The sequence below is a fragment of the Pezoporus wallicus genome, unplaced genomic scaffold (assembly GCF_028554395.1).
Source record: "Pezoporus wallicus isolate ANWC-B61680 ecotype Strahan unplaced genomic scaffold, APGP_CSIRO_Pwel_v1 contig_8517, whole genome shotgun sequence".
In the NCBI taxonomy this organism is placed as follows: Eukaryota; Metazoa; Chordata; class Aves; order Psittaciformes; family Psittacidae; genus Pezoporus; species Pezoporus wallicus.
In genome coordinates, this window is record NW_026635263.1 from 38596 (window position 1) to 52492 (window position 13897).

Genomic DNA, 13897 nt, shown 5'->3' on the forward strand with positions numbered 1-13897 from the left:
CTGCGGGGACAAAGGGACAGAGCGGGGTGACTGGGTGCTGTCCGGCCACCCCGGCACCTCCCCGGTCACCCATCACGTACCTGTTGAGGAGGGAGATGAGGAGGGTGAAGAGCTCAGAGTACAAGCCGGCTGCCATGCCCTCCAGGCACTCCAGTGCTGTCAGCTTGGGACCTGGCCAAGGCAATGCTTAGTGTCCCCATGCTGGTGTCCCCTGGGGCTGTCCCCACCATCCCATCCCTCACCATACCTGTGCTGCTCTCGCCCAGGGGTGGCTCGTCGGGGCCCTGCCGGAAGGAGGTGGATCTCTGCAGGGTGCCCTTGGGCTGGTGCTTGAAGATGGAGGAGGAGAGCTCCTCCAGGCTGCAGCCCAGCAGATAGGCAGCTTTCTGAGCCCACTCGTGCCTTGCAAACTGCTTCCTCCCGGCTGCAAGAGGGGAGAAGGGGGCTCAGCACCAGCCACAGCATCCCCCCACATGGGGGGGCACCCCCAGGCAGCCCTGGGGTGGGCTCAGATCCCCCAAAATAGGCTGGGAATGCTGTGCACAGAGGGAGCACGGGGCTGACGCAGGAGAGCTGGGAAGCGTGTTCTGGGGTCTGATTAGAGGAGATGGGGGATGAACGGCTTTGTGCCTCTGCAGGGCTCAGCCCAGAGCCGTGCTGTGGGTCAGAGAGTGGGGGTCACCTCTCAGTGCCACCACCCAGGGACCCCTGGGGCCTGTGATGGTGTGGGGCTCTGAGCTACCCCAGCACGGGGACACATCCCTGCTCGGCCACATGCACTGAGCATCCCCCCTGCAATGGGGCAGGACAGACCCAAGCACAGGGATGCTGGGGAAGGGCAGGTGAGGTGGGAGGTGGTTAATGGTGACACGCAGGGACACGACAGTTGGGAGGGGGAAACTAGAGACACGTGGAGAACAAGACTTTACCTTCGTCGGCGTCTGCATTGCAAAGGGGCAGCATGCACCATGCGAACAGAGACAGGGTTAGAAACACCGGCACCCTCACGCCACGCACATGCCAAGCCTGGTCCTCCCCCCGGCACCGCTGCGGTGAGACCCTGCGACCCAGCATGGGGACCCTTCCCCTGTGAGCCCCAGGTGCAGTGGTGCGGAGCAGCCCAGCTCTGCCATGGGGAGCTGCTGATGGATCCAGCCCACTACAAGTATAAAGGAGCCAAGGAAACGGGGGCTGGCGCGGCTGAGCTGGCAATGAGCATCCCCACGAGATGCAGCACAGAGCTGGGGCTGGATGCTCTCCCTGAGCAGGATGCAGGGATGCTTCCCCCCAAGCAGGATGTGGGGCTCCTCCTTCAGCAGACCCCCATGAGGAGGCTCCAGAGCTGCCCAAGCATGGCTGCAGCAGGGCCCTGCTGCCCTCTAGTGCCTTGGAGCACCCCAAGAGCCAGCACTGCACCACGTCGTGCCCCCGAGATCCTCCTGGTCTCTCTCTTCCCATCCCCAACTCATCTTTTTCCCCTGGCACAGCCACCAGCTCCAGGTGCCCGCTTTGGTTGTGCCGTACCCAGGCCCTCCTGTCAGCATGCAGCACCAGGGGGGCTTCCACGGTGGGAAGGTGAAAGCCCCAGGGGGAGAAGAGCAGCCCCATGAAGCCAAATTCACCACTCCCAGGGATGAACAGTGAAGCTGGCACCCATCAGAGCAAGCCCTGCAGCCCACGGTAAGCTCTGGGTGCTGGTGCCCACACCAACAATGGTACCAACAGGACTGGGTTGGGGGGCAGCAGGCAAAGATGGAGCTGCCAGGACCCAGCTGGGCATCAGGGCTGGTCCCAGCACAGCAGCAGCATCCCAAGCCCCACTCCCAGCCCCAAACTCAGCTCCGCACGGCACCACCCGGAGCAGAGCCCCCCATGGCTCCCATTACCGGCTCCATCTGCCAGCGGCTCTGCAGGAGGACAGGGGAGAGATGTTACACTGGGGACAGGGACACTTGTACCCCCGACTCCCTCAGCCCCAGCCAGGCTCCTGGTCCCCCAACTTGACAGGGGCCAGCTCAGGGTCTGGGGTGCTCAATCCCCACCAGCCAGTGGGACCACCCCAACCAAGGGGGCAGAACTGGGTGTCCCAGAGCACACAGGGTGGCAGGGCACTGTCCCCAAGTGACACAGCCCAAACACCCCCCCAGGGCTGAGTCACACCAGGAGGGGGTTATTTACAAGGTGCTGGTGATCACTTCGACCCCATGCAGCCATCAGCCCCAGCCTTGGCTCATTAATGCCTCCCAGCCCAGAGCAGCACGTTACCTTTCGTGGCCCCGGCAGCCCCCAGGTGATAAATGGCACCGAGGACGAGCCAGAAGGCTTTCTGCTCATCACTGGCGATGCCCATCACCTTCATGGCAGCCTGCAGCTTGTTGAACTGCTGGGTCGCCTTCTGCTTTTCCTCTGGCTGTAAAAGCAACAGGAGCCATCAGTGTGGGAGCCTGGCTCTGCCTCCCCTGCAACCAAATGGTCCAGCCCCCCCCCCCCCCCATAGACCCCCATCCAGCCCCACAGCAGTGACCTTGGAGAGGGGTGTGATGCCAAAGACGTTGTTCTCTGCCAGGTGGTTGAAGTGAAGCTCGGTCCTATGGGGATAAACACCGAGATTGGCTCCATATGGGAGACCCCAGAGACCCCCTAAGCCAGGGCCATGGCCTCACCCCCCAGCTCACCTCAGGGCACTGTCAGAGCAGGCCAGCAGGTAATAGAAGACATTGAAGGTGGCCTCGTTGGCCGGGCGCTTGGCGACACGCAGCTTCTCCAGCAGCAGCGTCTGGTGAATGGGAGGGTTGGGAACCATCCCCAAGGACCACCAAGGCTCCCACCAAGACCCAGCCCACCCCAGCCTCATTCTTACTGCCTGCCCAAGGTCCCTGCAGAGACATGAGGGTCTCCTGCCCGCTGCAGGGCATCATATGAATGCAAACATCATCCAGGCAACCCAGGAGCATCTCCTCTCCTGGGTGTCTGCTACTACAGGAGCAAGAAGCAGCTCTCTGGAATTAGGGGCTCTGCTGTTATCACACCAGAACAGTGTCTGGAAGGCAGAGAGCTGCTGACGCAGCGAGGCCATCCGATGTGTGCGTGCTGGGGTGTGAACAAAGATGAGAGAAGGATGCCTGGCTGCTAAGCGCTGCGAGCAGGAGGAAACACCTCGTGGAGGATGGGCCAGCTCCCGCACAATGGGGAGCTGCCCTGCTAAGGACGGACTGGGGGGGGCCACCCCGGCCCCCTCACCTGTACAGAGGCAGATGCCACCTGCCCAGCCTGGTCGAAGTCCAGAGAGATGATCTGGGAGAAGCGAGTGGCGTTGCCATTCATGCCGGTGCTGCTATTGCCAAAAGCCTCCAGGACGGTGTAGAGAGCCTGCCACTTCTCCGCTGCGGGAAGAGGAGCGGGGTGCTGCGGTGCAGCCAGAGGCAGCACCGCCAGGCAGGCAAGCGCGGCTGCTCCTGTGCCATGCTCCGCGCCACGGCCGCCCGCGGTAAAGGGGCCGGGGTGACAATGTGAAAGCACAACGTGTGGCACGTGTCCGGCCGCAGCAGGACGCTGGGACCGCAAAGCGAGAGGCATGCGGGGACCCTGCAGCACGCCGGGGACTCACCGGAGAAGACCCTTCCGGTGCTGCCGGCGATGGTGGCGAGGTACTGGACGAGGTGCTGGCAGTTGGTGGTTTTGCCGCTGCCGCTGGCACCCAGCAGCACCACAGCCTGGTCCTGGCGGCTCATGAGCATGCTGCGGTAGGCAGCCTGAGCCACCGCGTAGATGTGCGGGGACGTGTCCTCCCTGCGGCACCCTTTGAACATGTGCATGACCTGGTGGGGACAGCGGGCGAGGGTCAGCACCCTGCTCCCTGTGTCCCCTCTGCTTCCCCCCCCCCCCGTCAGCACCAGATTCACCTTCTCGGAGTACATGGATGGGGAGCTCAGCGGGTTGATGATGACCATGGTGGGGCCGGCGTAGGTGTGCAGGAGGTTGCCGCCGTAGCGCTGCCGCAGCGTGTGCAGGACGCTGGACTCGTTGAGGTAGAGGAGGCTGGCGAGGTCCTCAGCACGGTCACAGGACGGGGGGTTCGCCTGGCAGCGAGGTGAAGGAGGGGGGCATCAGGTGGGAAATGAGGGGCTGTGCCACTGCTCCCCATCCTGTGGCCTTACCTTCTCCACATCGTCCTCCTCCACCTCCAGGATGGCTCCATCGTGGTCCAGCTTCACCTTCACCTTGCCCTCGGGCAGGGGGCTGCCGTCCTCTGGCCGTAGTTGGCTGCCTGCGAGACGCATGGGATGCTCAGCAGCGCTGTGCCAGCAGCGCCCTGGGGACGCCGCAGCCATGGGAAGGACAGGGAGAGCTCCATGGCCCCGTGGCACCAGGCTGATTCCTGACTCACCCAAGGAGAAGCCATCCCTGTGCACCAGCCACACCTTCTCGGTCTCATACCAGGCCTCCTCGGCTGCTATCTGCTCCTCTGTCTTTGCCTGTGGGACAGCGGGATGTGGGGTGATTGTGGTCATCTGCCCCACCTCCCATCTCACGCCCTCCCCATGTCTCTGGGGCTGAAGGAAGCAGCCTGGCCACGGGGCCATGTGCTGGGCAGCCAAAAACCCCAGCAAACCCCAGCTTGCCCACTGCCCCCGGGGCTGCAGAGACCACCAGGGCCCTGCCACAGACACAGAGCGACAGTGACCCACGAGCACATCCACCATGGGCACCTTGGGCAAGCCTGGAGGGGCCAAACCCCCAAACCACAGCCCATGGAGCAAGTGCCAGGATACAGGGACACCAGGCATGCTGTGGGGACGTGGGGCATGCTGCACACTAGGGACACGGGAGACGCCGCTCAGACGTGACAGAGGGACACGGGACGCGGCACAGCGACGGCAGAGTTCCGCGGTGTGGGAAATGCCGGGCTGGCATGGCCAGCACAGCGGGAATGTCCCCACCAACTGGGAGCAGGGTGAGCCCCAAAGCCAAACCTGAGCTGCAGCAGGGACGGCGCCAAAGGGGGCTGCCGGGGCATCATCCGCTTGACCCTGGTGAGGTCGAGAGACGGCGGTGAAGGCGAGAAGGGTTAATCTCTGCCCCACAGACAGCACGGGAAGCAGTGCCGGTAAGCGACGGGGGCAAAGCACTGCTGTGCCAAAGCCTGCTCCTGTGCCACAGCCACCACAGTCACCAGTGGAGTGGCAGGTCCAGCGCTGTGCTGGGGACACACGGAGCCAGGAAGGATGCTGGCCATGAGGCCATGCTGCCAAAGCCCTGGGAAGCCACTGTGCCAACCTGCTGCAAGCTCTGCCAGCACTGCCTGCTTTGGCATGAGCTATGCTGGGTGCTCAGCCCCTTTACATTGCTCTGCTCCCCTGCCCGCCCTGGCTGTGTCACCGAGGCCAAGAGCACCCTCCCACGACCCCTGGCTCCCTGGCACTGGGGAGGGGAACCCAGCCCCGGCCACCCTGGCACCACGGAGCAGGGTGGGATGGGGAAAGCCTTACGCTCCAGCACGAGGCGCGGGCACAGACGCCAGCCCAGCGGCACACAGAGGATGGCAGGGGGTCGCTGGTAGAAACAGGGGGCTCCTGAGGACAGGGGTACGGTACCTGGCTGGGTGCCGGGGCGGCAGGGTCCAGCTAGCGGCAGCGAGGAAGAAGAGAAAGGAGAAGAGAAGGAGTGAGAGGCAGAGAGCAGCAGAAGCACCGTGCCGTGCCACAGGGCCTTGGCACAGCCACAATCCCCATGTTACCACCTTGGCGTCATCCCAGCCACCAGTGCCAGGCTGCCAAAGGGATGCCACCAGCAGGGCAATGCAGCTCCCCATGGCCCAAACCCACCAGCAGCCCCTGTCATCCATCCCCTACAGCCAGTGCCACCCAGAAAGGAGCCACGATAGTGGTGGCCAGGCGCAGGGGTACAATCACCCCACACGGAGCACACAGCACGGACGCCGGCCATGCCTCCCCACCCCACATGGATGGCACGCGAGCACCGATGCCCCTGGAATTACAGTAGCGGTGAAGATCCTCTCCAGCCGGCGCTGTGCCTCCTCTGACGGGCTCAGCTGGGATGCGGGGCTGGGAGCTGCCTGGAGGCAGAGCACTGTTAGCACCAGAGGGGCTATCACAGCCTCGCAGCCCAGCAGTGCTCGGAGGCTGGCACAGCTGGGGTACCAGCAGGTACCCCCAATGCGCAGGGACCCTGGTCCCTACTTCCACACACACCTGCTGAGGGGGTGCCGGGGCAGTTTTCGTGGGGATCGGCCGCTTCTCGCTGGGCTGCTGCTTCTTTTCCACACGAACCAGAGGGGAGACAAGGGGTATTGTGATGGGGTGGCCGCAGCGCACGCAACTGCCCCGAAAAGTGACCCCCACCCTGCACCACACACCCCAAAACCACTTCAAACCATGCGGGTGAGCTCACACCACGGGCCGCACAACCCCACACTGCTGTGTTAGCGCATCCCTCGCCGTGTACACACACCGGTACCTTGTGCCTCTCCAGGGCGGTGGGTTTCAGAGCGGATGCCTTTGCCGGCTCTGCTTTCCCTCCCGAAGGATGCCCCAGCGGCTCCGGCTTGGCTTCAGCACCGGGGGACAGGGACGGCTTCGCGTCCCCCCCAGGCGGCTCGGGGGACTTCTCCTGCCTGTCCCCCGGACGGAGCCGTGGACGGTGCTCTTTGGTTTTGCCCTTTGCCATGAGGGTTTTGAGCCCTGCTGAGATCTCATCCTTGGGCTCCGGCTTAGCGGGAGCTGCCGGCACGGCGGGGGGAGGCGGTGGGGCAGGAGGAGCTGGGACGGGCGCTCGGCCCGTCTCCTCCTTCCTCGGAGGGGGCACTGGCTCAGGACCTTTGGCATCGCGCCCCGGTTCCTTGGCACTGCCGGCGTCCTCCCCAGGCAGGACCTTGCGCACCACCTTGCGCACCACCCGCACCACCCTGCGGCGGGACAGCCCCTGCTCATCATCCCCTTGTGCCTCGGTGGCCGGGCCCTCCAGCCCGTTCATGGCTGCACCATTCAGCACCGGCTCCGGGCTCTTCCCGTGCCCAGGGGGTGGCTCCAGGCTCTTCGGGGGCTCAGCTGTGGAGGGCTCAGCTTTCGGGGGCTCAGGATTCGGGGGTGCAGGCGCCGCATCCTTCGGGCTCTTGGACTGCAGCCACAATGACACTGGTGTGAGTGGAGGTGTGGTGGTGCGGTGCCTCTGCCACACGCACCCGCGGCTTGGGATATGGTGGTACCCGGCGCCCTGTGCCCTGCCGTGGGAACACAGCTCCCAGCCAGACCCCTTCCCCAGCCAACCCACAGCATCCCCACGGGGATGCTGAGCCCACAGCCCAATACGATGTCCCCAGGACCCTCCACGATGCCCCCAAACCCTTGTACAGGGTCTGTCCCCACCGAGGGCAAGCCCCATTCCCAGCACAGCTCCACCCTGCCCCTGCCTTCAACACTTACAGCCCCATCCTCCTTCCCAGGTCTTTTCACAGCTAAAGACTTGTCCTCGTCCTTGACCTGAGGGTCACACAAACAAGAGGAGCCTGTTTCAGCCCTTTGTGGGGCCTCGCTGCCAGAAAAGCCACAGGGACCAGGAAAAGCCATCGGGATCATCACTCCATGCCAGGGGGGCAGGAAAGCAAGAAACAGCCCCAATCTGCAGCCTGTTGCAGCCCCAGGGATGAGGACATGTGTCCTTCCAGGCTTCCCAGGGACTGAAGCACAGAGATATGTCCTGGTTACGGCAAACCCCAGAAGTGGGAGAGGAAAGGACCCTGCCTGGTCCCCTCAATGCATGCAGGCAATGAGTGAGCTGCTCCCACGGGGGCTCTGTCTATCTGCACGTCACCACATGGGTGTCACAGCACGTTTTAAGTGCCCCCAGCTAATCCCTGTAGCACGCCATGGGATGAGCCAAGCGGGACAACCAGGAGTATGTGGCAGGGTGGGCAGCCAAACCCTCCCCTGCCTCTGAGCTCCAGGGCTGGCCGGTGGCACCGAGGGGGCTCACACTGTGTTAGGGGCTGCTCACAAAGGGGCTGTTAGTGATGGTGTTAGTCACCGCATGCGTGGCCACACCGGTGACCATGGCCATGCTATGGTGAGGCCGGGGCAGTGCCGGCACCGAGGCAAACTGGCTGGCAGTGTGACCCGAACGCGGGTGCAGGCAAACAGGCAAGAGACTTCCCTTCTGCTCCCAGAACGCAAACCGGGATGAAAACGCCATGGCGATGTCTCATGGAGCCGCAGCCTGAGCTGGGGAGAGAGGGAGAGGTGAGACGGGCCCAGGACAGCATGCAGGGTGGCAAACATGGCACGGTGCCTAAGCCCTGCTGGCCCCCAGAGCCTGGGACCCTCAGGAATGGGGGTCTGAGACCACTTGGCCCTGCTCAGCACAGGAAGGGCTCTAGGGACAGGCAGGCGGCCGGGCTGAGGCTGGACAACACTCATTGCACAAAATAAGCCCCTTTAGTCAGGCTGCAGGACCGTGCTCCGCTTTCCCCCCTGCAGTGAGCAAATGCCAGGGTGAGGAAAGGGATATTTTCTACCCCAGGCACCCTGCTCACGCTGACAGCAGGGGTTTATTCTGAGCCTGACCCCATGCCAGCAGCCGGGCAGCCCCGGCAGGGACCCATTGCCCCAGTTAGAGCCGTGCTCTGAAACCCAGGCGGGTCGTGCCTAGGGCTGCGGGGGAGAACTCCCTGTCCCAAGGCCAGATATGGCACGGAGGAGCACGCAGCCAAAACACCTCCCTGTGTGGGGGTACCTCACCCCATCCCGAGGGGGCCCCTTCTCACTGCAGCATGAATCACCAGTGCCCAGAGCTGGGCACGGGGGTCCCAAGGGGAACCTGCTCATGGTTCAGAGCCCCCAAACCCTCTGCCCACCGCGCTCCCACCTCCAAACTGCCCCAAAGACCCCAACGGAACACCGGTACGGGGGTCCTGGTGGACACCACCAAAGCACCCCATGGATGGGTGCAGCAGGGGACCGTCCCCTCTGTGCTCCCCCCATGCGGTGCTGGTCGCACCGGGGGTCCCCACCTTACCGCGAGGGTCGTGGTGAGCCGGGAGCGGGGTTTCCGCCGAGGCGAGCGCGGCACAACCGGGTGCGAGGGGCCGGCGCGGGGACAGCTGGGCTGATAGGGCCACCCTAAAAATAGCCTGAGGAATGTGAGGGCCCCGCCGGCGCGCGCAGCACACGCCGGGAGCGACGGGGAGGGACACGCGGGCAGTGGGGCCTCGCCACCACCACCACCAGCACCACCAGCACCACCAGCACCGCGGCCAAAGGAAGTGATGTGGGAACAGCCCAGCATCCGTCCCACCGCCCGCCCTGGGGGGGAGTGGGGAACGACACCCCCAGGCTGAGCGTAGCGGCGGGGTGCAATGAGGGCCCTGTATGGCGAGGGTCAGTGCTGCACCATCCTGAGCCCCATAGTGGGGTGCCTGGTGTCACGTTGGGGTGCCTGGTGTGGGAGCGGGGCATCCGGCATCGTGCCAAGCGGTGCAGCCTTGACACCGCTTGCTCCTCCCTTTGGTTTCCCATGAACACAGCAGCCACCCGGAACGCCGCCGCTGCTGCTGGGGATACACGGACAGACGGACGGAAGCGTGGCAGCCCTGGTAAAGCCACTTCTGTGGCAAAGCTGCCTCTGGAGGGCCAGGGTCTCCCTGGAAACAGTAGGGCAAGGGACTGGGGGCCTCCCTGCGCGGGGACTGCCGGGAAGAGGCCGGCAGCAGGGAATGCCGGAGGCACGGAGCAGTGGTGACCCATTGGCACGGGCATGGAGAGGACCCCAGTCAGTGCCTGAGCAGGTCCCTGCGTGGCACAGATGTGCCCCGGGCTAAAGAACACTTCCAGAGGGAGCAGGGGGTCCCGGCTTGACTGGGAGAGCCAAACCCATGGGCAACACAACATGGTCCTGCCTTCCCAGGGGGTCCCAAGCACCCCATGGAGCCACGCGCCAGGAAGGAGCCTGGGCTGCTCCGTGGCTGCGTTTCTGCCTGGCCAGCAAATTCCTATCGTTCCTCCTCCAGGAACTTCAGCAGAGACATCCCTGCGGCTGAGCCCTCTCCCCATGGCCACCGGGGAACCCCATAGTGGGGCACCCCAGCAGCACCGTCCCCGTTATAAGGGTAAAAGAGCCAAACCGAGAACTTTAGATGGAAGAAGCGTGGATAAATAAAGCGCCTTTGGCACAACGGGAACAGCACGGTTCCCATTTCAACCCCCCCACACCTCATCCCTGTTGGACACAGGGCACGGCACAGAGCCAGCACCATGGCACAGGGGCCCTTTGCCGCACAGCCCTTTGGGAACCATGGTGCCGGTGGCACGGGGCGAGCGCGGCAAGAGGGCTCTGCCGCATGCCTGTGGTCCCTCCAAAGCGCCGGAGCGGTCGGAAGCCTTTCTGGAATATTTCTGCCAGAGGAATTTTGCCGGTAAATAAATAAACAGAAGCGTGGAGCTGAGCCAGCCCCACGCCGGGAGCAGCGCCGGGATGTGGAGGGCGCTTTCGCCCTGCTCCTGGTCACAGCAACCCCACGACACCGGCTGAGCCCAGCACCACCACCTCCAGGCACGGCGCTGCCCCTGCCTGCCCTCAGCATGGATCCACAGGGATAAGGATGGCTCAGCACGGCCCCCGATGAGGGGTTAAATCCCTCATGGAACACCGGGAGCCCAGCACCATCCCTGCTCCAGCCAGGGAGGGGCTTCCAGAGCCCAAAAGCCCAAAATATGTCTATAATTTCCTGTTTCAAAAAGGATCATTTTTATTTAAATTAGGACCAGAAACATTCCAGGGAGCTTAGCGGGGCCTGGGGGGAGAGCCAGGCCTCCCCGTGTGCCGGCACCTTGCACTGGGTGAGGGAGCCCTGACTGCACCCTGCACCGCAGCCCTGCCTCCCCAGCACCGGCAAAGCCACATCATGCTCCCCCAGTTCAGCCTGCACCAGGAGGTGCCTGTGCTCTGGTGGCAATAGAAGATGCCACCAATATGGTTAATGCAGCCCCTCTGGCTGCTTTCCCGTGGCTGGTGCTGTGTAACCACACCGGGACCCAGCACAAGGCTGAGCAGTGCAGCCTCTCCCCCACAGCCCCAAGGGCACTGGAAACTCCTCTTCCCCGTTCCCAGCACTGCGCTCTCAAGGGTCACAAGCACGTTGCTGGCCCCAGAACTGAACGCGCACACATCCCCCAGCCCCACAGCGGTATCGGTTCAGGGTTATCCCGATGGCATTGCCCTGTGGTGCCCCATCTACCTCACCGCAGCCACATCACACCGCACAGCTCTCCCCGATGCAGGTGACCTGCTCTGCAGGCACCGGCACCCTCCTCTCCCTAAGGAAGGCTTAAAGATACCCTAAACAGACCCAAAACCAGCGTCATGCTGCTGCCCATGCCACCACAGAGAGGTCAGTCCTGCAGGGTCAGCAGAGCCAGGCAGCTCATACAAGAGATGTGGGTCACCCAGCCATTAAGCTTCTATTTATACAGCACCAGCACGGGCTGCACACGCCGGCGGCAGCTCCCGTCCCCCGGCACATCACACTGCCTGCTCCGGTCCCTGGGGAGGGATCCAGCGGGAAGAGGCCAATGTGGGCAGTGGGGCAGTGCCCCTCCTGCAAAGCAGCAATAGGGATTTCACGGCAGTGAGGAGCAGAGCTCCTGTCCCTGCTGGACTGTTCTCCCTAGGGACAGACTAGATGCAGAACTGTGCTCTCCTGGAGCCCCTCCAGCAAGAGGGAAACCAAACCCAAGAGCACACTGAGTATTTTGAGGGCAAAACCCACCGGTGCCAGTTCAAAACTGGTGCCAACCTGCCCCTGTAGCCACTCTGTTGCCCTGCGCTTGGGCATCATTCCTGCATCCCAGCCACAACCTCCTGCATCGCTCCTGGCTGGGTCAACCCCGGCATCCACCGCACAGTCCCTGCCAACCCAAATACCCTCTGTGAGGATGTCGGTGGCCAGCAGACCCCCAGGACACTGTCCCCATGGTGAGGATGACGTTACTCACATCCCAAGCAGCACGGCGCGTCCCCTGGCCACCCTGCAGCCAGCAGCGGCTCAGCTCGCTCAGCTCCAGGATGGGCTGCACCTTCAGCTGCACCGTGTCCCCGGACTGCCGGATCATCTCCACGATCTCATCCCGGGATTTGTTCTCCACGTTCCTCCCGTTGATTTCCACCAGCCGGTCCCCTGGCACCAACCCCAACGCCAAGTCTTTGGTGCCGGCTCCGGGCTCGGCAAAGTGCACGACGCGCCGGTACACCTGCCCATCGGGCGCCCGGTCCAGCATGGTGGTGCGGCGCAGGGAGAACCCGAAATCACCCGTGTTGCGCCTCTGCAGCTCCAGCTGCCGTGGGGTGGGAGGTTGTGGGGGGACCAATGGGGGCAGCCGCAGCTCGGCAGGGAACCTCTTGTCGACGAGCTCCGGCACCCTGGCACGCAGGGATGCAGCAGGAGGGGTACAGGGGTGTCCCACAGGGACCCCTTGCTTGGCGAGTTGGGTCTCCAGCGTGCGCACCTCAACCTGCGGGGAGGGTGCTGCTGAGTGCTCGGAGGGGGTGGATGTCTCTGAGGTGCTCTCATCCCGGCTCTTCTGCGAGAAGGAGAAGCGTTTGACAATCATCTGGGAGTTCTGCTTGGCCAAGGAGCCGAACTTGGCCGCCCGCTGCAGCACCGAGCCCTTGAAGTTGGCATCGTCCACCTTGAGGTCGTCGCTGGAGCTGGCCGTGCTCAAGTGGCCCGAGTCCAGGATGACGCTGCCCCGGTTGCTGTCGGAGTCAATGTCTGTGAGATGCAGGTCGGAGCCACTGGCCACCTTGATGGGTATGGGGTTGGAGATCTCCAGGCGGGTCTTGGAGTCCCGCTTGGAGGCACGGTTGAGGTTGAAGAAGCCCCGGCGCATGCTCATCTCCTCCAGGCTCTTGAGCTCAGCCGCCGACATCCGCTCCTTCTTCTCCTTCTTTTCCTTCTTCTCCTTCCGGGCCCCATCCTTCTCTTTGTCCTTCTTCATTAGGTTGAACATGGTGGAGGGGAGCTCGGGGCGTTCTCAGCCCCGTGGCAGGGCGCTGGGCTGGGGGTGCTGGTCACGGCACGGCCGCCTGCCTGCAGAAGGACAGACAGGCAAGGGTGCCATCAGACAGCAGCATGGGTAGCGCCCACCCCACCACCCCTCAATCCACCCCACCGAGACCCCCAGCCCTTGGCCATGTCCCAGCATCCCCACTATCCCCAGGGCACTGTGGGCCTTTGAGACTGCCCTGGTCACCAGGTCCTTGCCCTGGCTGGGCACCAAGCCCTAGGAATGCAACAATGGTGGTGCTGCATCCCTAGGGATGCCCCAAAAGACACTCGGAAGCCTGGCACCCCATTTATCCCCAGGCTATCACTGGGGCTGACTGCAGGCAAGACCCCCATCATGTCCTGCAGCTTGGCAGCAGTGCTGGAGCAGCATGGGCAGGCAGGGGAGGAAGGCATCCCAGTGGCATTTGCAGCGGTTACCACCGACATGGATGCTCCAGGCAAACCCACCCATCCCTGCGGCTGCGGCACCGTCCTGCCCACCAGCTCAAAAAGCGCCCTTGTTGGAGAAACAGATTCCTCTCTGCTGCTTGTCCCAGGCCTGGCCACCACAAAGCCATGGGGGACAGCCACGGGCAGCGTCCCCAGCGGGGAGGGAGCCGGAAACACGGCCCTAAGCAAAGGCTGCTGTCATAAACAGGAACCTGTAAAATCACATTCCTCCCAAACACTGATAAGTGTCTAATTTTAGCACCGGCGACGCAGAACCTCGTGACGCTGCCTCAACATCCAGGAACAGTCGCTCTTTCATTCGGGCATCCCGTGCAGGGGGGGGGAGCAACCAGCCAGTGGCAACACCACGGCCTGGAGCAAACCTCAGAT

General features: G+C 63.6%; 1 protein-coding gene across 22 annotated transcripts in view; it reads right to left on the minus strand.

Moving 5' to 3' along the window:
- MYO18A (myosin XVIIIA) overlaps positions 1–13897 on the minus strand; it is a 35796-nt gene that overhangs the window by 17884 nt on the left and 4015 nt on the right. For 4 of the 22 annotated variants that reach the window (XM_057414762.1, XM_057414753.1, XM_057414613.1 and 1 more), the window contains 17 exons: positions 12006–13099; positions 6213–6275; positions 5999–6076; positions 5490–5624; positions 4974–5030; positions 4388–4475; positions 4158–4267; positions 3903–4079; positions 3608–3818; positions 3241–3383; positions 2676–2776; positions 2525–2588; positions 2266–2410; positions 1887–1907; positions 930–941; positions 248–424; positions 81–171 (listed from right to left, as the gene is read on the minus strand). In XM_057414762.1, coding sequence (XP_057270745.1) covers positions 81–171; positions 248–424; positions 930–941; positions 1887–1907; positions 2266–2410; positions 2525–2588; positions 2676–2776; positions 3241–3383; positions 3608–3818; positions 3903–4079; positions 4158–4267; positions 4388–4475; positions 4974–5030; positions 5490–5624; positions 5999–6076; positions 6213–6275; positions 12006–13019 — 2687 coding nt within the window. In that variant the 5' untranslated portion in view covers positions 13020–13099. Of the gene's footprint in view, positions 1–80; positions 172–247; positions 425–929; positions 942–1886; positions 1908–2265; positions 2411–2524; positions 2589–2675; positions 2777–3240; positions 3384–3607; positions 3819–3902; positions 4080–4157; positions 4268–4387; positions 4476–4973; positions 5031–5489; positions 5625–5998; positions 6077–6212; positions 6276–12005; positions 13100–13897 lie in introns of those variants that run through there. The other 18 variants (XM_057414651.1, XM_057414620.1, XM_057414780.1 and 15 more) reach the window with 15 other exon arrangements.